This window comes from Pleurodeles waltl, chromosome 11, assembly GCF_031143425.1.
Source record: "Pleurodeles waltl isolate 20211129_DDA chromosome 11, aPleWal1.hap1.20221129, whole genome shotgun sequence".
Taxonomy (NCBI): domain Eukaryota; kingdom Metazoa; phylum Chordata; class Amphibia; order Caudata; family Salamandridae; genus Pleurodeles; species Pleurodeles waltl.
Window position 1 is genome coordinate 522,810,481 of NC_090450.1, and position 22,285 is coordinate 522,832,765.

Below are 22,285 nucleotides of genomic sequence, written 5' to 3' on the forward strand. Positions count from 1 at the left end.
CATCAACAGGTAAAAAGGGTATCACAGTATCCCCTAACCACCCTACCATTCAGGATACCATTCCTGTGGTGGGAGAAACCTCTCCTGGGGTGGCACCTGTTCCAAGGGAATCATCAGCTGGCATAGCTGGACTCCCTGAGGTAGAAGTACCTCTCTGTGGGATAACCAACATTGGTGACAAAAAGAGCACCATTTTAGTTAACATGGAGCATCCCTCCAACCCTCCCAGAGAAACTTTAGTGCAGAAACCCTGTACTGCCTCACAACACTTAGGACAGCATCCCTGCCCTAGTGTGGAGCTCATAGGACAGCATCCCTGCCCTGCTCCAACTCAAGAGAAACAGCATCCCTGTTCTCTCTTCCAGCCAAATGGACAAAGTTTTTGCCCAGCTATGGCTTTACTGAGACAGCATCCCTGTCTGGCATTTCCGTCATTACAAATAGGTTCAGTGGATAATTCCCACTGCTCTAAACTAAAACTTACTGATAGAAACTCTGAAAATACATCTTCACATTGTTGGTTAGCTAAAAAACTTCAAACAGGGTGGTTTACATCCCCACAGGGAAGTAACCATATAGTGGATGATAAAGGGAGTAACCAGTCTATTGCAGAGCTACTCTCTACTTATCACCACTTAGACAATAAAGTCTCAACTGGCCAAGGTTAGCCTTATTGTCCTTCGTTTGGGGGGGGGTTGTGTGAGAAGGTAGCCTCTTTCTAGCCTTGTTACCCCCACTTTTGGCCTGTTTGTGAGTGTATGTCAGGGTGTTTGTCACTGTTTTCACTGTCTCACTGGGATCCTGATAGCCAGGCCTCGGTGCTCATAGTGAAAACACTATGTTTTCAGTATGTTTGTTATGTGTCACTGGGATCCTGCTGGTCAGGACCCCAGTGCTCATAGGTTTGTGGCCTATATGTATGTGTCACTGGGACCCTGTCACACAGGGCCCCAGGGCTCATAGGTGTGCATGTATATGTTCCCTGTGTGGTGCCTAACTGTCTCACTGAGGCTCTGCTAACCAGAACCTCAGTGGTTATGCTCTCTCATTACTTTCAAATTGTCACTAACAGGCTAGTGACCAATTTTACCAATTTACATTGGCTTACTGGAACACCCTTATAATTCCCTAGTATATGGTACTGAGGTACCCAGGGTATTGGGGTTCCAGGAGATCCCTATGGGCTGCAGCATTTCTTTTGCCACCCATAGGGAGCTCTGACAATTCTTACACAGGCCGGCCACTGCAGCCTGAGTGAAATAACGTCCACGTTATTTCACAGCCATTTTACACTGCACTTAAGTAACTTATAAGTCACCTATATGTCTAACCTTTACCTGGTAAAGGTTAGGTGCAAAGTTACTTCGTGTGAGGGCACCCTGGCACTAGCCAAGGTGCCCCCACATTGTTCAGAGCCAATTCCCTGAACTTTGTGAGTGCGGGGACACCATTACACGCGTGCACTACATATAGGTCACTACCTATATGTAGCTTCACAATGGTAACTCCGAATATGGCCATGTAACATGTCTATGATCATGGAATTGCCCCCTCTATGCCATCCTGGCATAGTTGGCACAATCCCATGATCCCAGTGGTCTGTAGCACAGACCCTGGTACTGCCAAACTGCCCTTCCTGGGGTTTCACTGCAGCTGCTGCTGCTGCCAACCCCTCAGACAGGCATCTGCCCTCCTGGGGTCCAGCCAGGCCTGGCCCAGGATGGCAGAACAAAGAACTTCCTCTGAGAGAGGGTGTGACACCCTCTCCCTTTGGAAAATGGTGTGAAGGCAGGGGAGGAGTAGCCTCCCCCAGCCTCTGGAAATGCTTTGTTGGGCACAGAGGTGCCCAATTCTGCATAAGCCAGTCTACACCGGTTCAGGGGACCCCTTAGCCCTGCTCTGGCGCGAAACTGGACAAAGGAAAGGGGAGTGACCACTCCCCTGACCTGCACCTCCCCTGGGAGGTGTCCAGAGCTCCTCCAGTGTGCTCCAGACCTCTGCCATCTTGGAAACAGAGGTGCTGCTGGCACACTGGACTGCTCTGAGTGGCCAGTGCCACCAGGTGACGTCAGAGACTCCTGCTGATAGGCTCCTTCAGGTGTTAGTAGCCTATCCTCTCTCCTAAGTAGCCAAACCCTCTTTTCTGGCTATTTAGGGTCTCTGTCTCTGGGGAAACTTCAGATAACGAATGCATGAGCTCAGCCGAGTTCCTCTGCATCTCTCTCTTCACCTTCTGATAAGGAATCGACTGCTGACCGCGCTGGAAGCCTGCAAACCTGCAACATAGTAGCAAAGACGACTACTGCAACTCTGTAACGCTGATCCTGCCGCCTTCTCGACTGTTTTCCTGCTTGTGCATGCTGTGGGGGTAGTCTGCCTCCTCTCTGCACCAGAAGCTCCGAAGAAATCTCCCGTGGGTCGACGGAATCTTCCCCCTGCAACCGCAGGCACCAAAAAGCTGCATTACCGGTCCCTTGGGTCTCCTCTCAGCACAACGAGCGAGGTCCCTCGAATCCAGCGACTCTGTCCAAGTGACCCCCACAGTCCAGTGACTCTTCAGCCCAAGTTTGGTGGAGGTAAGTCCTTGCCTCACCTCGCTGGGCTGCATTGCTGGGAACCGCGACTTTGCAGCTACTCCGGCCCCTGTGCACTTCCGGCGGAAATCCTTTGTGCACAGCCAAGCCTGGGTCCACGGCACTCTAACCTGCATTGCACGACTTTCTAAGTTGGTCTCCGGCGACGTGGGACTCCTTTGTGCAACTTCAGCGAGCACTGTTTCACGCATCCTCGTAGTGCCTGTTTCTGGCACTTCTCTGGGTGCTACCTGCTTCAGTGAGGGCTCTTTGTCTTGCTCGACGTCCCTTCTCTCTTCAGGTCCAATTTGCGACCTCCTGGTCCCTCCTGGGCCCCAGCAGCGTCCAAAAACGCCAAACGCACGATTTGCAACTAGCAAGGCTTGTTGGCGTCCTTCCGGCGGGAAAACACTTCTGCACGCTTCTCCAAGGCGAGAGGGATCCGTCCACCAAAGGGGAAGTCTCTAGCTCTTTTCGTTCCTGCAGAAACCCCAGCTTCTTCTGTCCAGTCGAAGCTTCTTTGCACCCGCAGCTGGCATTTCCTGGGCATCTGCCCATCTCCGACTTGCTTGTGACTTTTGGACTTGGTCCCCTTGTTCCACAGGTACCCTAGATTGGAAATCCACAGTTGTTGCATTGCTGGTTTGTGTCTTTCCTGCATTATTCCTCTAACACGACTACTTTGTCCTTAGGGGAACTTTAGTGCACTTTGCACTCACTTTTCAGGGTCTTGGGGAGGGTTATTTTTCTAACTCTCACTATTTTCTAATAGTCCCAGCGACCCTCTACAAGGTCACATAGGTTTGGGGTCCATTCGTGGTTCGCATTCCACTTTTGGAGTATATGGTTTGTGTTGCCCCTATCCCTATGTTTCCCCATTGCATCCTATTGTAACTATACATTGTTTGCACTGTTTTCTAAGACTATACTGCATATTTTTGCTATTGTGTATATATATCTTGTGTATATTTCCTATCCTCTCACTGAGGGTACACTCTAAGATACTTTGGCATATTGTCATAAAAATAAAGTACCTTTATTTTTAGTATAACTGTGTATTGTGTTTTCTTATGATATTGTGCATATGACACTAAGTGGTACTGTAGTAGCTTCACACGTCTCCTAGTTCAGCCTAAGCTGCTCTGCTAAGCTACCATTATCTATCAGCCTAAGCTGCTAGACACCCTATACACTAATAAGGGATAACTGGGCCTGGTGCAAGGTGCAAGTACCCCTTGGTACTCACTACAAGCCAGTCCAGCCTCCTACAAATGCTCATAAAGTGTATCTTTGAAAATAGCGTTTTATTACAAAGTCAGTAGGCAAGAATGCATTTTATTAAACTGGTTAAAACTTTAGAGAAGTTTCAAATCTCATTTTACTAATAATTATTTTCTACCTGGTGTACCTAAAATACAGCACTTATTTTCCTTAGCTTGCTTTTCTTCACTTGACTAAATTTACAAAGCTTTGTGAGCACCCTATGCTGGAAACGGGACTGTTCTTTCTCCTGTCTTGGAGCGCATTTCTCTCAGCGGAAGCAGCTGGACTTACAGGTTAGTATCAAACCTATACCACACAGTTAAAGGTGTTGTGTGTTTGTGTGTGTGATGTGGCAGAAGGTTAGGCTAAGATAATCCAGGAGAGCTGCTATAAACAAAACCATTTATAAGGACCTTTAAAATCGTGTGGGAACCATAAGTATAACAGAAGAACTAATATAATTTAACATTCAGAAGAAGAAATGTACTGTTTTCTGTTTGTGTGTGACTTAGTTTGCAAAGTACAGTAAAGGTCTGTCTTGAAAGTGATTACTTTACTCACTTGGTGGTCTTATGAAGCATACATTTTTGATTCAGCATGCTGACATTCTGGACATATGTATGCTTGTTTATTTACTGTCTTTATACATATTGGGTAGGTACAGGTAGTTACAGGTAGGATCACATTTCCATAGGAAACTGTTTTTTTGGTTTGAATAACTGTGGCACCTCTTGTTGAATCTTCACAAAACTTGCTAAAAAAAACCTCTCTTCCTTGTCAGCTCTTTCCTGGAAGGTTTTGGGGGTGAGCCGTCAAGCGGTGAATTGGAAAATTCGAGGGGGGTGGGGTGCTGGGGGGAGTCCAAAAACATGTTTCCCAATGTGACTTTCTATCCGAAAATTAGGCACAGGTGCATCCAAAACAGTTGAATGGAATTACACCACATTTGGAAAAAAGCTAGAACTTTGCCCAGAAAGTGTATTTTTTGTGATTTGGTGTAAGGTCTGTTCAGTAGTTTTGTAGAAATTAAGGTTTATAATGTATGTATATTTCACACAACGAAGGATCCGCTGACCAGACAGATCAAAGATAATGATCTGATTGTCTGCCACAACATTAAAAAAGATCTGCTGCAGCCATTTTAGGACTCAGGGACTTAGTCCCTGCGCCCTGAAACAAGTGGAAGATAAATTTATAGCAGGGGCAGGATACGGCTACCCTGAGGTCCCAGAAGGACCCCCAACCCTTGGGCCAAAAAACACAGTTTTTTTAAATGGTTCTGTGGATCCGAGGAGGATCCACTGCTAAAATTTAAAAAAGAAACGCAGTCCTTCTTAAATGCAAGCGTCCTGGGGTGGGCCAGGTCATGGGAGGTCTGCACAAAAAACCCGGGTGGCAGCAAAGTAATAGAGCTGGCTCCCACCTGCACCCATGATGGGTAGCACTACATGAATCAGAATTCAAACCTGAACGTTTTGGCTACTTTAATGATCTCTAAAAACTAACATTGGGTGTCTTATCATGTGGTGACTTTAAAGCTGAAGAACCAGTTTTGTAAACTACGACTCTTGGTTTTACCAGGTTCTTTAGGAAAGTGTGGTTCAAAGCAACATATCTTGGACTTTTGTGGTGCCTGTGTAAGAAGGGAACTTCAGGAAGAGTTTGCTGTTAGTAGAAAGCTCAATGAAGACCATGTGGCAGACCTTGAAAGGCCATTTCCTGACAAATCTATTACTGGTAAAATCTGAAATGAAAAAGGTAGCATACAACAAGGATTTTGAGGCTCTATCCAAATGAGTATCTACCATGATTAATTTTATGCCCAGCTTGTCCCTTGCAAAAGTGCATGCTTTATGAAAATAATCACTTGGTACGGCAATTCTTACCCTTAAATATGGGTCACTTAAACCTGAGGGTGGTCACTGGTATTTGGGTTGGGCTGAAAATGAATACAAGGAATCTATGTCACTTTGAGACTGGTGCTGTGGAAACTCCCCATCATATTATGTGGACCAGCCCATTGTATTATAACGTTCAAGAACCTGTTTTGAAGGGGATACGATCTCAAAAGGAAGGTGCTGCTAAGAGAAATTATTACGTTCACTAATGGCAAATCATGTAGGTACTGTTTAATGATAAGATCATTGCTAAACATGATTGTATGTGGAAAAGTTTGTAACATTTTAATGTGCTTATTGGTTTGAGTTTTTAGATTTTCTGTATTTAGATCCAACAACAACTTGTTAATTGAACAAACATTTGTAAATAAATAAAAAATACAATGGATTTGTAAATGTAGCACGATTTTCAAGGGTTTTCAAAAGGAGCACAATGTTATCATCGAAATTGGGTACTTAATTGAATTGTACACAATGCTGGTCCACTAAGCTGTTGCCAAATGGAATTTGAATGATGGCAACTCAGCAACAAGAAGTTAGCTATCAGGAACAGAAGGCATCTGGGTTAACACTTTTGTTGGGGATGGCCAGTTCCACAGGGTAGTCTGTCCCATTACAGTTTACCTGTGCTGAGGTGACATGAGATTGAAAGAGTTGTCAGAGCTGGGCACTGCAGATCCTCAAAACACATGTCTACTGGGCACTGTGATCACAGTAGAAGTAATGGGGCAGATTGTAAGTAATGAAGTAGCTTACTGAATACTTACTGAGCAATAAAGGTGAGCATGAAGATAACAAAAATACTTATCACAAAAATAAAGCGGTGAAATACAAATATTGAGTAACCCCATCTGCTCTGGTAAAAGTCATCAGGTTGTTTACTTTTTCAAACTTTGGGGCATATTTACTAGAAAGTGTCGCATCATAGAAGATTCACCACTTTTCTTGCATCCCCCTAATGGGACCTAGGGCCACCATGTTTGCACCATATTTACAATACGGTGCACCATGGCGGTCATTAGCACTATAGTGTCAAGATTTTTGATGCTGTTGTGGAGCTTTGCTACACTAGTGTCAAAAATGCACAGGGAGGCCCATTGATTAAAATTGGTGTGTCATTTTAACGCCTGCTCACTGCACCATTTTTTCGGGCCTTCCTGCGCCAGAAAACCCCCCTTGCATACATTATGTCTGACCCAGGCATAATGTGGTGCAAGGGGTGGCAAAGTGGTGCAATGTAAGCATTGAACCACTTTGTAAATATGTTGCAGCTGCAAAGCCCCTTAACGCCACCTTAGCATCAACAAATTACATTTTGGCAGCATTAAGGCAGCGCTAGGTGCTTATAAATGTGCCCCTTTGTTTTTAGTCTCTGCTGGGGTTGGAGACATGCTCAACAAGCTTCAGTCCCAGTATGCACTATTCTAAAATGGGTTATATGACATAATATTGAACACAAAAATATTGCAATACAAAAATACTGACATAAAAATATTGAAAACACTAATATCAACTTTCGTAAACCTCTATTCAAAATACAAGACTATTGAGAACAAAAATATTGACGATAAATATTGATGATAAATATTGAGGTAATAAAAACAATATTGAACACAAAAATAGAAAAACAATATCAACAGTACAATAAAGTAAATGAACCACAACCTCAGCATCAACATCAAAAGTATTGCTAAATATAACACCAAGGATAAATAAAATATAATATTCAATAATTATATACCCATCAAATAAAATAAATAAATAAAAAATACATATGTAAGCAACCATATAAAAAATATTAATAAGCATCTTCCATATATGAATAAAAGCAAAAAATCAAGACCTAACCAAATGTTTAGCAAATCAAATTTAAATTAAAACAGTTAACAAATAGAAACAAACTTCTAATGAAGAAAGAGCATAAACAGAATAACACAAAAATTAACCAAACTTCCCAATAGCAGAAGAACATTACTCTGTCGGAGTAAAAACCACAGGGAACAACTTCATCGAGGCAGAAGAAAAGCATTTCAATCTCTACAACAAAAAGTGGGTACATATAAAATAATAAAATATGATGATTAAAATAAATCAGCACTTCAAATGAATTTAAAACAAATAAAACCCCATAGCTAATGTCTTTTTCATTTTTGCTATATCGGCAATACAGATAAAAAGACTGAAGAAATGAATACACACTGTTGAGAAAAAAGAAAAAAGCCCAAAAGTCAACAGAAAAGGCACGAAGAAATGGAAGCATAACAGACAAAATGCAGAAAAAAAAAATTATTTCTAACTTAAAATTCCAAACATTAATACATTAAGAGTAAGTAATCATTAAAAATATGTAAGAGGAATAAAACAAAGTATGAAATGATTAAAACAAAACATATTTTCTTCACGTATCTAAACAAGAACAAACGAAAAGCAAAAATGTACTAGAAAAAAATAAAAAAATATTTCAGAACATCTACAACCAACTGGACCAAAATGAGAAGAAAAGTTAAAATCTAAGTACACAATGTGAAATGTTGAACGTGTATCTAATAATGATGATGATGATGGTTGTTGTTGTTTTAGAGAAACATTATTGTTATTACTGTCATCATTACTACCATAGAATCCAATATATTTTTCAAAATTATTACAGTCCACAGATACCACAATGTCAGAAACTGCCACATAAATAACATCCCAAAAAGAATACCCTTTTAAATTACATGGATGATACCTATACTACAAATAAAGTAGCACTAATGAAAAAAAGACATTTGATATGTAAATAAATTTTACTCCAGTGGCTGTTAGTGCAGTGCAACCACAGTACACTACATGATATAGTATGTAAGAGAACACAACCACTCAGGCTGCATTAGAGAGGAACATCTTAAAATGTAATTAAAAAATCTACGGGAAGCCAGTTTGAGCTCCTCTACCCTTACAGCGACTATTTTAAAAGACATATTACCTTATCTTCCTGAGGATGCAACAGAACACGTACCTGCAATAGCAACCTCTAAACAGTTATAGGCAGAACACAAAGAGGAGCCAAACAACAAAGACCCGAAGAGTGTTCCAATAGATAAAAAAATCCCTGACCACTTAAGAGTAACCTATATTAGCCAAGACATCATCCTATATGACAATCAAAATAATGAAAAAGTATTTTTCATATTTCTAATAACCTAATGGCCCTCAACAAAAGCACAACCTTGATCATGAATGGGACTTAAAAATCATGTCCTCCACCATTCAAGCAAATTTATATCTTTCATGGCTAATGTCACATAACTAACATCACCATAGTTTATATGTCGCTCTCTAAAAATGTCAACTTATCAAGGATTGCCACAAAAATCAAAGAAAATTGAATACCTGTTACCACCAAAAAATAATTATAAACTTTGAGCAAGCCATACTAAATACTAAATAATAAAAGTCTATCCACTGATGTCCATACAAGGCTGTTATTATCATTGTTAACCCATATTTATGGTGGTGCATCTAGAGCTCAGCCCTTAGCATAGACTATTATGCAAATGCACAATTCACATTTGAAATAAAACAAATAATAGCCCTCACCTATGTGCCAACTGCAGAAGTGACACAACAATATAGTTTACTCATACTGTCACATTTCTCCCAAATAAATTGGCAAAAACTATCACTACTACTTCCCTGTTTGGAAGACACTTGGGTTAGATGACTGCACTGCTCAGGTCACATACATAACAGTACACGGTCTTTAGAAGCAAAAACCAACAGTGGTATAGAATGTGGCACAATTTGTTCCAAGGAGCAATTGGGAGAAGCCACTCAACACTCTATCAATTTATAGAAGAACAAAAAAAGGTACAAAGCTATTGAGAACTCAAAATAACACAATCCCTGACACAAATAAACCCCACAGCACCTGTGAGAGTGTGTTGAAAATATCCCCCAGTAACATGTAGTTATTGGACAGGTCCAGATCGTGTGAAAGGAATCTCTGTTCTTCTACATGCACTGAAAACGTCTTGAGGAAGGGCATGCTTGGAAATGCTAATGAATTAATGACCATCAGTAAACAAGGTGAAGGTACTTCAATTGAATCACTGTCAGACGGGAGGATATGGCCAGAGTCTGTGTGGCCATTTTTGCATCCCTCCAGCCATCCTTATCCAACTGGCCTACCCATCCTTCCCACCACTTCTGTAAAGGAGCAAATAGATCTGGGACTTGATGACTACAGTTCTGTATGTGTGAGAGATGCCTCCCTTTCAAAGAGTGCCCATGAGGACTGTGGCCTATAGTAGGTTTTATTTGGGGAGATCAATCACATTTATAAAGCGCGCTACTCACCCGTAAGGGTCTCAAGGCGCTGGGGGGGGGGGAGGGGGGGTCAGTGCTCGAAGAGCCAGGTCTTGAGCTGCCTTCTGAAGGAGAGGTGGTCCTGTATGGCGCGAAGATGGCTGGGAAGAGAGTTCCAGGTCTTCGCTGCCAGGAAAGAAAAGGATCTTCCTCCGGCGGTGGCTTTGCGGATTCGGGGTACGGCTGCCAGGGCTTGTCCGGTCGAGCGTAGGGTGCGCGGAGGAGTGTAGAAGGAGACGCAGTGGTTGATGAGTTTTGGTCCGAGGTTGTGCAGGGCTTTGTGTGCGTGGGTGAGGAGTCTGAAGGTGATCCTCTTGTTGACTGGTAGCCAGTGAAGTTTCTTCAGGTGTCCGGAGATGTGGTGGTGGTGGGGTATGTTCAGGATGAGTCGTGCGGCAGCGTTCTGGATTCGTTGAAGTTTCCTCTGCAGCTTGATGGTGATGCCGGCGTACAGAGCGTTCCCATAGTCCAAGCGATGCACCAGACCATTGCAGTCTGGCAAAAGTGTGTGGCAACGCTGAAAGTATTTATAAAAATGAAAAGCGTAGAGGTGAAAATCTGCCTGAAGCTCCTCGAAGGCTTTCATAGTTGGCCCCCGAATGACAGCCGATAGTTGTGAGATAACTATAAGATCCCATTTATGGAAATCTTCCAACTGTGCTGTCCACTCCTTGCCAAAGTGGAGTTTTCTTGATGGGCCTACAGTCCCATCCCATCCAGTGCAGTGCTGCTCTCCAGGCCAAGTGAGCCTCATTCAGTTCCTTCAGTGTAATGGGTTGGTCCACCTCTGCCCTATTGAATGGAGAGAGGCCCAGTAGTGGAGAGTCTGCATTGACAGACATCTTGGACTCCATCTGTGGTTTCTCTCCTTTCTCATAGAGAGATTGGTAGAAATCCGCACAGACAGCAGCAATGGTGGTGGGCTCCGAAATGCTGCCCTCCTCCCCAGGTGTCAGTAATTCTCTGGATAATTATAGAAGCAGAGTAGTGAGTTGCTAACCAATATAGTACATTGCCCATTTATCTCCTCACTCATATACCCTCCTATAGGAAGAGAACCAGGAATGCTTAGCCTCATCTAGGCTCACTTGCCACAGGGTTGCCCTATGGAGTGCTAGCTAGTGCTGGGCTTGCTCATCCGTTGAGTATTTGTTCCTATTTCTCCACCTCGCTCACCTTCAAATAAGACCTTATATATGAGATTCCAGATGTCCACAGGAGCTCCGGGGAGTCTACTGGACCCTTTTTGAGATAAAGGGCTAGCTCTTCAAGGCTTCTTTCAGGTAGCGCTTGCTTTGCTTGTTCAGCAGGTGCCAGGTGTTTGACCGCCATAGGGGCCCGAATCCTTTCACGTGTCCCAAAACTGAGCATGACCAGTGCGGTTCAGGGATACAGAGACCTCTTTCATCTTTTGGAGATCCATAGAGAGACTGAAAAAGAAATCAATGTTAGAGTTGGATTCACGGGCAGCAGGAGTGTGAGTTTTTTCCGACTGGCTGTTGAGTTCAAGGGACACCACATATGGCACAGTCCCAAGCTTGTCACCCAATCAAACAGGGTATCATTCTGTAACTGGGAGTAGGTACTGTGTGGCTGCTCATAATTGGTACTGTAGGAACCCCAGGCCAATTGGGCCCAACATCCCCCCAACTCCTCATCACCTCACACCTCACACTTCCACCCTAGAAGTATTTGTCACCCCATTAACTCACCAGTACAAATAAACAAAACTAAAACCTGTGAGGTTACACATTTACATTACTGAAGCCCCCCCAGGCAGTTGATAAGACAGCATTGTGTGTTGCTGGCTGTGAGAAACTAGGGCTGATTGCAGAGGCCCCATAACTTTTTGCCCCCATTTTCCACTTTATGCTGGTGTTTTCCTGACTCTGATGGTGCCCTGGGTACTGCTAACCAGTCCCAGGGCCTGTGCTCTGTGTAAAATGGATATGCAAATTAGGCTAATTATAATTGGCTAAGTTAACCTACCTATAAGTCCCTAGTATATGGTAGGGCATGTAGGTTTAGGGACCACAGCATAGGTGGTGCACACCTAGGTGCATTGCTGAGGTGCCCAGTGTCATTTTAAAAGCAAGCCTGCCTTGCTGGCTGCTTTTAAATTAAAGTTATATGCAAATTCGACTTTGGAATTAAAGGTACTTCCAAAGTCTTAAATTACCTTATTTTTACATATAAGTCACCCCTAAGGTGTGCCCTATGTGCCCCTAGGGCTGGGTGCCATGTAACTATAAGCAGGGACTTTATAAAAATAGGTTTATAAGCCCTGGTGAGGTAAAAACAGCCAAAGTCGTTTTTCCCTCATTGAAGTAAATGGCCTTCATAGGCTAGAATGGGCAGACTTTATTTTAAATTTTAAAGTCTCCTTAAATGTTACATACCAAGAATTTGGTATCAAATTGATTGTTATAATAAATCCCACAACTTCCAGTTGTTGGATTTAATATAACTAGTCCAGGTAAAAAGTTTAGACTTTACCTAAAAAGTTGCCAATTTCAGCTCTGCATTGTTTTTGCTGCTGTGCTCTGATTGGCCAGCCTGCAGCAGCTTCTGCCAGGCTACCTTGATGAGGTGTGAAGTGGCCTGACTTCACACAAAGGAATGTGCTTGGGGGAGAGAATCTCCCCTCAGCAGATGGTGAGGCAGGAAGGGGGAGGGCTGCCAAACTGGTCTTCAAAGGCAGAGAAGGACATTTGCAGCACCCAGCAACACCCCCACATCCTGCAACCCCAGACAGCTAGGTGCCCCCTTGATTAGATTAGGAGAGGGCAGGAGAGGGGTGTGTTCATGATTTTTAGCCACACCAGTGGGTGGGCTCAGCCAGATGTAACCTCCAAAAATCAGATTCATCCATGTTGGATTTTTAGAGACTGTTGCCTTCTGGGATGGATTTTTGCCACACTTCCCAGGAAGTGGTCATCACAGGGGGACGACCCTGTCCCTGATTGGAGAACCAGGGCCCCCCTGCTTTTCACCCAGGAGCAAGGATAAAACTGGCAGACCTGCACCCACGCCTCAGATCCCCTCCAGAATTCAACAAGAAAGGAACTAAAGAAGAAGAAGGACTGCCCTGCTGGACCCCTGGCCTGCACCTGGACCCTGCACTCAGAAGGACTGCACCAGCTGCACACTTGGGCTTCACCACAAGAAGGACTTTGCCTGGCTTCAACTGGTTCAAGGAGGGACTCCCTGTTTGCTACAGGTGAAAAATTGCTAACCAGAGTCCCCTGCACCAACTCCTGAAGAAAGCGACCAGCTGACCACTGTCCAGTGGCCAAAAAGGAGTTTGCGCCAGGTGCATTCTGGGAGTTGACGTCCGCACCCCCCAAGGACCATCACAGAACGTCTGGACCCTTGGGGTGAGCTGTGGACCCCAAAAGAACCTTAAAAGAACATCTGGGTGAAGCCCCAGAAGTTTGGAAAAGATTTGAGAATTTTTGGAAAAAAGCTCCAGAGAGGGACTGACCCGCCGCGGAAATTCTAGCCGGCTTGCCTCAACCGCGACCCGGCCTGACTTCGTGGTTCGTCCCGGTAAAGAAAAACATCCAAAAAAGAGACTAAGTCCGAACGTAAAAAGTTGACCGGGACCTCCCAGCCATCGTATCCGAGAAGGGCTCCATGGACGTCGGATCAAGATCCAGGTTTACCCCGGTCGAAGGATTTTCATCTCGAAAAAACGACTAAGTCCGAAGGTAAAAGTCTCCACCGAGGAAACCCACATCGCGTATCCGGACAAGGGCTCCAGGAGGTCGGATTCAACTGGCAGGTTCGTCCCGGTGAAGAAAAACTTCAAAATAAAGACTAAGTCAGAAGGTAACTTTTTAACCGAGGCCTCCCGCGACCTGTAGCCGAGCAGGGCTCCATCGCGGTCGGCCTGAAAGTTTGACTTTGCCCCGGTCGAGGTGCAACCAGATGACCCGAATGGCGCTTTTTGTTTCTAAGCGCTAGAAAATAATAATACTTTAAAAATTCATATCTCCGGTTCCCCTGAACCGATTTTAATCGTTTTTGGGTCATTTTAAAGATAAAAATATAAGCTATTTTTATAAATTGGTTTTGGATTTTTAAACTGTTTCCTGTGTTTTATTTAATTACTGTTTTGTGATATTTGAATGCTTTACACTTTGGTGGTCATTCTGACCCTGGCGGTCTTTGACCGCCAGGGCGGAGGACCGCGGGAGCACCGCCGACAGGCCGGCGGTGCTCCAATGGGGATTCCGACCACGGCGGTAAAGCCGCGGTCGGACCGGCACCACTGGCGGGGTCCCGCCAGTGTACCGCGGCCCCATTGAATCCTCCGCGGCGGCGCAGCTTGCTGCACCGCCGCGGGGATTCCGACCCCCCCTACCGCCATCCAGATCCCGGCGGTCGGACCGCCGAGATCCGGATGGCGGTAGGGGGGGTCGCGGGGCCCCTGGGGGCCCCTGCAGTGCCCATGCCACTGGCATGGGCATTGCAGGGGCCCCCGTAAGAGGGCCCCTACATGTATTTCACTGTCTGCTGTGCAGACAGTGAAATACGCGACGGGTGCAACTGCACCCGTCGCACAGCTTCCACTCCGCCGGCTCGATTCCGAGCCGGCTTCCTCGTGGAAGCCTCTTTCCCGCTGGGCTGGCTGGCGGTCTGAAGGCGACCGCCCGCCAGCCCAGCGGGAAAGTCAGAATTACCGCCGCGGTCTTTCGACCGCGGAACGGTAACCTGACGGCGGGACTTTGGCGGGCGGCCTCCGCCGCCCGCCAAGGTCAGAATGAGGGCCTTTGTCTCCTAAGTTAAGCCTTGACGCTCGATGCCAAGCTACCAAGGGTAGAGCTGGGATTAATTTACTGAGACCTAACTGTACCTATGTGGAGGTTAGTGGCTTGTTGCTAGGTGTAGGTACCTACCTGCCCTACCAATAACCCATTTTCCAACATAATTGGAAGCAGCGACGGGATCCTGTACTTGTGTTCAATATCACGTTACAGTTTTGGGTAAAACAAATTAAAAATCCTTTAAATTGTCCTAGTGCAAAAATTGTTTTTAATTTTTAATTTGGATTAATTTCAAATATTGAATTTTTGTAATTTTTCTAAATTCTTGTTTCCAATTTTTGCAAAAAGTTTTTGTTGACACAAAACTAGGGAACCATGGAGCTTGATCTGGCTAGCCTACCCACACTGACAGTAGTCCAGCTTAGGGGGTTATGTCTTGAAAGAGGGTTGCCTGCAACCACTGATCTCAGGAAGCAAATCCTGATTAAATCCCTGACAGCATGGGCTGAGGCCCAAGAGCTAGGCACAGAGGAAGCTCCAGAGGGAGAAGAAAAAGGGGAAGATGCTAACTCTAACCACTCAGGGGAGGGAAGGCATCCGAGCCTAAGTGAGGAAGAGGAAGAACGGTCCTCAGTAGATACAGTCACTAGGGGCAGGCCCAAAGCTAGTGGTGGGAAGGGGGTCCTTTCAGGAGGAGAGAACCCATCCATCAGAGAAAGAGAGCTGGAGGCCCAGCTAGCATACATAGCTTTGGAAGCAGAGAAGCTGGCCCTAGAAAAGAAAAAGTGGGAATACAAAGAAAAAAGAGATGGAAGCAGCGATAAAGAAGCTGAGGTGTCCATGGGTGGGGGAGTTTGCCCCAGATTACCCAAGGGGGTAGTTCCTGCTTGTGTGGAGGGGGATGACATAGATAAGTGGCTGGGGGCCTTTGAGAGGGCACTCCAAATGAGAAGGGTTAGGCCTCAATACTGGGGTTCCCTTTTGTGGGAGTTGGTCCCCAACTCAGGGAGGGATAGGCTTCTGACCTTAAGGGGGGAGGAGGCAGATTCATACCCTAGTATGAAGAGGTGCTTAGCCAAGAAGTTTGGTCTGACCCCAGAGCAATATAGAATGAAGTTCAGGGACACCCAGAAGGTCAGTACCCAGTCTTGGGTTGACTTTGTGGACATTTCACTAAAGGCACTAGAGGGCTGGATTATTGGTAACAAAGTAGATACTTATGAGGGGTTATACAATCTGATCATGAGAGAGCACATCTTGACCAATTGTATCCAAGAAAGGTTACGCCAGCATCTAGTGGACTCTAAGCAGACCAACCCTAGAGAGCTAGGGGAGGCAGCTGATGAGTGGTTGAGAACCAGGGTGGTTGTCAAGTCCCATGGGGGAGACTCCAAGAAGGGGGGGACAGGTCCCCAAAAACCTAAGGAGGGAGGTGGTAAGCCCACCACAGAGACTCCCTCTGTACCCCAGAACCCTAAGAAGGAGGAGAGTAAATCCCACTCCCACTCTGACAAGCAGAGACAGGGAGACCCAGGGTTAAAAAAACTCTTGGACAGTAGGGCTTGCTTTGACTGTCAGCAGACAGGTCACTTCAGAGGAGATGCAGCCTGTCCAAGGAAGGTGGTTAGCACTGGGCTGTCCAGTGTAGCCATAGAGGAGGATTCCTCAGATGATGAAGTCCTCCTAGCATTTAGCTGGGAGACAGGACCAGATGGTAAGCTGGTGATCCCTGAGGGTGGGAGTAGGCACTTCCACCACATTCAAGTGAATGGGATCCCTACCACTGGCCTGAGAGACACCGGTGCCAGTCACACTATAGTGAGTGACCGGTTAGTGACCCCAAACATGTATGTCCCAGGAAAGACAAAGAAAGTCAGGATAGCCACAGGGGAGGTCACCTCCAAACCTGTAGCCATAGTGCCCCTAGAGAGGGAGGGTATCCTTGACTGGATTAGGGTGGTAGTCAGTGCTGACCTTCCCCTAGATTGTATCCTGGGCAATGACCTCCCAGAGGTGAGTCTGGTCACAGATGGGGTGGTCGCCCAGGGCGCCCCCCCAACCCAAAGTCCTGGGGAGTCAGTCCCTACAGTTAGGAGACAGGGGTCCCCAAGAAAAGGAAAGAAGAAAAGGAAGGGTAGGCCACTCTTAAAGAGAGTTCCAGGGAGCCAAAGGCCTTCTGCCCCAGTAGGGGGGGAGCCCAGAGTTGGCACTGGTGAGGCCTCACCTGACCCCAAGGAAGTCCTGAGTAGTCAGGCAGCTGTCCAGATGCAAGGTGTTGCCCCTGCACTGACAGAAGGGAGAGTGGAAGGAGGGTGTCTGCCACAGGAGGTGGTAGCCCCCCACTCTAGACAGCAAGAGGGGTGCCAGGACCCCAAAATTGCCCCTAAAGCAGCTCAGCCACCTGTCAGTGGAGAGCTTAGGGTGTGGTTCTGGGTACTGACAGCTGTCAGTAGCCTCTGCTGGGTGCTAGCCTTCCTGGCAGCACTGTACTTGGCCTGGGAGGCAGACCCCAAGGCCAATAGCAAAGTAGGCCCCCTGACCCTGTTGGTCATGGTGGGGTTGCTCAAGTGTTGAGTGACCTCTTTGGGTAAGCTAGGTGTTGCCCTAGCAAAGTTAGGAGTAGGGGAGGTGGGCACCTCACTACCCAAGTTGACAGAGAGAGAGGAGGAAACCCCCCCTAGAGGGAAGTTTCAGTTTGAGTTGGGTCCTTTTACTGTTGGGATGGCTTCACTACCCAGAGGGAGTGACCCTGACAGGAGGATATAAGGCAGAGTAGGCCCTGCAAAGGGACAGCCAGTTTTCTTCACTGTCTTCCTCGCCTAACAAGCCAGGAAGACTCTCCCAGGGTTGGGCTGAGTCTCCTGGGCGTGTGGGCTGGGGGGGGGGGGTTGTGTGAGAAACTAGGGCTGATTGCAGAGGCCCCATAACTTTTTGCCCCCATTTTCCACTTTATGATGGTGTTTTCCTGACTCTATTGGTGCCCTGGGTACTGCTAACTAGTCCCAGGGCCTGTGCTCTGTGTAAAATGGATATGCAAATTAGGCTAATTATAATTGGCTAAGTTAACCTACCTATAAGTCCCTAGTATATGGTAGGGCATGTAGGTTTAGGGACCACAGCATAGGTGGTGCACACCTAGGTGCATTGCTGAGGTGCCCAGTGTCATTTTAAAAGCAAGCCTGCCTTGCTGGCTGCTTATAAAATAAAGTTATATGCAAATTCGACTTTGGAATTAAAGGTACTTCCAAAGTCTTAAACTACCTTATTTTTACATATAAGTCACCCCTAAGGTGTGCCCTATGTGCCCCTAGGGCTGGGTGCCATGTAACTATAAGCAGGGACTTTATAAAAATAGGTTTATAAGCCCTGGTGAGGTAAAAACAGCCAAATTCGTTTTTCCCTCATTGAAGTAAATGGCCTTCATAGGCTAGAATGGGCAGACTTTATTTTAAATTTTAAAGTCTCCTTAAATGTTACATACCAAGAATTTGGTATCAAATTGATTGTTATAATAAATCCCACAACTTCCAGTTGTTGGATTTAATATAACTAGTCCAGGTAAAAAGTTTAGACTTTACCTAAAAAGTTGCCAATTTCAGCTCTGCATTGTTTTTGCTGCTGTGCTCTGATTGGCCAGCCTGCAGCAGCTTCTGCCAGGCTACCTTGATGAGGTGTGAAGTGGCCTGACTTCACACAAAGGAATGTGCTTGGGGGAGAGAATCTCCCCTCAGCAGATGGTGAGGCAGGAAGGGGGAGGGCTGCCAAACTGGTCTTCAAAGGCAGAGAAGGACATTTGCAGCACCCAGCAACACCCCCACATCCTGCAACCCCAGACAGCTAGGTGCCCCCTTGATTAGATTAGGAGAGGGCAGGAGAGGGGTGTGTTTATGATTTTTAGCCACACCAGTGGGTGGGCTCAGCCAGATGTAACCTCCAAAAATCAGATTCATCCATGTTGGATTTTTAGAGACTGTTGCCTTCTGGGATGGATTTTTGCCACACTTCCCAGGAAGTGGTCATCACAGGGGGACGACCCTGTCCCTGATTGGAGAACCAGGGCCCCCCTGCTTTTCACCCAGGAGCAAGGATAAAACTGGCAGACCTGCACCCACGCCTCAGATCCCCTCCAGAATTCAACAAGAAAGGAACTAAAGAAGAAGAAGGACTGCCCTGCTGGACCCCTGGCCTGCACCTGGACCCTGCACTCAGAAGGACTGCACCAGCTGCACACTTGGGCTTCACCACAAGAAGGACTTTGCCTGGCTTCAACTGGTTCAAGGAGGGACTCCCTGTTTGCTACAGGTCTAAAATTGCTAACCAGAGTCCCCTGCACCAACTCCTGAAGAAAGCGACCAGCTGACCACTGTCCAGTGGCCAAAAAGGAGTTTGCGCCAGGTGCATTCTGGGAGTTGAAGTCCGCACCCCCCAAGGACCATCACAGAACTTCTGGACCCTTGGGGTGAGCCGTGGACCCCAAAAGAACCTTAAAAGAACATCTGGGTGAAGCCCCAGAAGTTTGGAAAAGATTTGAGAATTTTGGGAAAAAAGCTCCAGAGAGGGACCGACCCGCCGCGGAAATTCTAGCCGGCTTGCCTCAACCGCGACCCGGCCTGACTTCGTGGTTCGTCCCGGTAAAGAAAAACATCCAAAAAAGAGACTAAGTCCGAACGTAAAAAGTTGACCGGGACCTCCCAGCCATCGTATCCGAGAAGGGCTCCATGGACGTCGGATCAAGATCCAGGTTTACCCCGGTCGAAGGATTTTCATCTCGAAAAAACGACTAAGTCCGAAGGTAAAAGTCTCCACCGAGGAAACCCACATCGCGTATCCGGACAAGGGCTCCAGGAGGTCGGATTCAACTGGCAGGTTCGTCCCGGTGAAGAAAAACTTCAAAATAAAGACTAAGTCAGAAGGTAACTTTTTAACCGAGGCCTCCCGCGACCTGTAGCCGAGCAGGGCTCCATCGCGGTCGGCCTGAAAGTTTGACTTTGCCCCGGTCGAGGTGCAACCAGATGACCCGAATGGCGCTTTTTGTTTCTAAGCGCTAGAAAATAATAATACTTTAAAAATTCATATCTCCGGTTCCCCTGAACCGTTTTTAATCGTTTCTGTGTCATTTTAAAGATAAAAATAGAAGCTATTTTTATAAATTGGTTTTGGATTTTTAAACTGTTTCCTGTGTTTTATTTAATTACTGTTTTGTGATATTTGAATGCTTTACACTTTGGGCCTGATTCTAACTTTGGAGGACGGTGTTAAACCGTCCCAAAAGTGGCGGATATACCACCTACCGTATTACGAGTCCATTATATCCTATGGAACTCGTAATACGGTAGGTGGTATATCCGCCACTTTTGGGACGGTTTAACACCGTCCTCCAAAGTTAGAATCAGGCCCTTTGTCTCCTAAGTTAAGCCTTGACGCTCGATGCCAAGCTACCAAGGGTAGAGCTGGAATTAATTTACTGAGACCTAACTGTACCTATGTGGAGGTTAGTGGCTTGTTGCTAGGTGTAGGTACCTACCTGCCCTACCAATAACCCATTTTCCAACACTGGCATAATGTGCCCTTGACTGGATTCCAATGAGCGCCACTCCCTCCACCCTCACCCGAGGCCTGCCCCACCAGCATTCAAGGTCACTTCAGCACTTTCAGCCCCTTCATTCCTAGTCGGGCCCAATTGCCTTTCTTCAGCTTCAGTCCGGCCTGGATCCTTTCCAAGGACGTAAAGCATTCTGTTGCCTTTCCCTGCTTCCTCTCAGAGGCGCTTGGCTCCCTAATCTGGCAAGCAGTTGGGCTTTAGTGGCAGTTGCACAGTTGCCCATTCTCAGGCCGTCTCTAGGGCTCAAAGAGCAAGGTTGTAGAGTTATGTATGAGAACAGGAGTATGTACTGCAGGTTCAGGGCACATAGCTTTTGCAGTTTCTTCTTTACTAAGGATTGACGCTGCCACTGAACTTCTCCTTGATAGTCTGAGAAGGTCATCATTTTACAAGATTGAAACATTAGTGTCGCTGTGTGGCAAACTGTCCTAAGGATCACATCTCTGCCCTTAAAATTCAGCACGGTAGTGATCATAGGGCATGGAGGGGTCTCTGGTGGCAGTCTTGCTGTAAGAGTTCTGTGGGCACTCTCCATAATACAGCATGTCAAAAGCATGCTCTGTGGGATCCAGTTGCATGATCCAGCATTCTAGGAAGCTCTCCCGAGATGAGTCCTATGACCCCTTGGGGAATCCTATAAATCATAGGTCACTCCGTCTGACATGGTCTTCAGCATCTTCTTCCTGTGCCTCCAAATTATGGGACATGGCTTTCTGTCACATCATCTCAGTATAAGTTTGTGTATAGTGTTGTGTAATTCTGATATATGTTCTTCTGCTCTGGAGAGTCTTTACACTGTGTTGCTCAAATCTTGGTGCAGTAGGGAGACATTGATGCACATCTCCCTGCTCTTGGTCTCTAATGCTGTCCCAGTTTTCCGAATGGCCTGCAAACTTGTGCCAGAGTCTGTGGAGTCTGGGGGTTGGTGAGAGGTGTTTCCAGGGTCTATTTGGCCGGGGCCTCAGAGGTGGAGGTTGTGAAAATATCCATTCTGGATTTCGTCTCAGATGTGGCCAATTTTTCATGCAGAATGTTGAGCAACCAGAGCAGTCTTCACCTCCAGATTCGTCATCTTGCCCCAGGTGTCTAATAGTAACATTGCGTTGCCATTCTTTCGAATTCTGTAAGGTATCACTGCCAATAATGCAAGTCCAGGCTGTGCCACTGTCTGCTCTGGCCTCAACCAGCCTTCTTAGTGCAGGTTGATGAGCAGTCAAAAGCCAGGTGAGAAATAATGAGGGGCCAGGGAGGAGAAAAACAATCCAAACCGGAACTCTTGGCCATCCAACACTTCTGGGGCCGGGCTCCTGTATCCAGGGCCCCATGGACCCCTGTTATCACCCGGGTCCTCACCCAATGGCCTCAGTGAGGCAGAAGGTGGGAAGAGAAGGAGGAGCTCCTATGTACTCAGAGGGCAATGGCTCCACAATATAAGGTCCTGCTTGGGCCTGCTGAAGATTTATGAGCCCGTAATAGTATGAGTAAGAAAAGTCCAACTGGATAACCCCGTCGTGTAGTACAACACAAGTTCTCAAATGTCCACTGCTCATGATACCCACAACACAGACAGCTTTAACGAAGGCCCTTAATCCATCATCTTAATCCCTATTCTGAATAGTGCTGTCGAGAAAGTAGTGAAATCTCACTTTGAACTTTTACCTCTTGATTTAGTGTTGGGAATGAGAGATAACATGCAGTTTTGATTTATTCGCTTTGGAAAACCATAGGGCTTTTCTCGTTTTGAGCTTTCCACAAATCCCTCAGTCTAATACCTGAAGGAATGAATATGCATGGGGAAAAAAGGTGGGTGTGCAAAATTACTACACAACT

General features: G+C 46.1%; 1 protein-coding gene across 1 annotated transcript in view; it reads left to right on the top strand.

Moving 5' to 3' along the window:
* Window positions 1-22,285, top strand: part of SLC9A9 (solute carrier family 9 member A9) — a 2,563,562-nt gene that overhangs the window by 907,890 nt on the left and 1,633,387 nt on the right. The window contains exon 8 of the mRNA XM_069213904.1: window positions 4,024-4,129. Within this exon, the coding sequence (XP_069070005.1) occupies window positions 4,024-4,129 (106 nt within the window). The remainder of the gene's footprint in view (window positions 1-4,023; window positions 4,130-22,285) is intronic.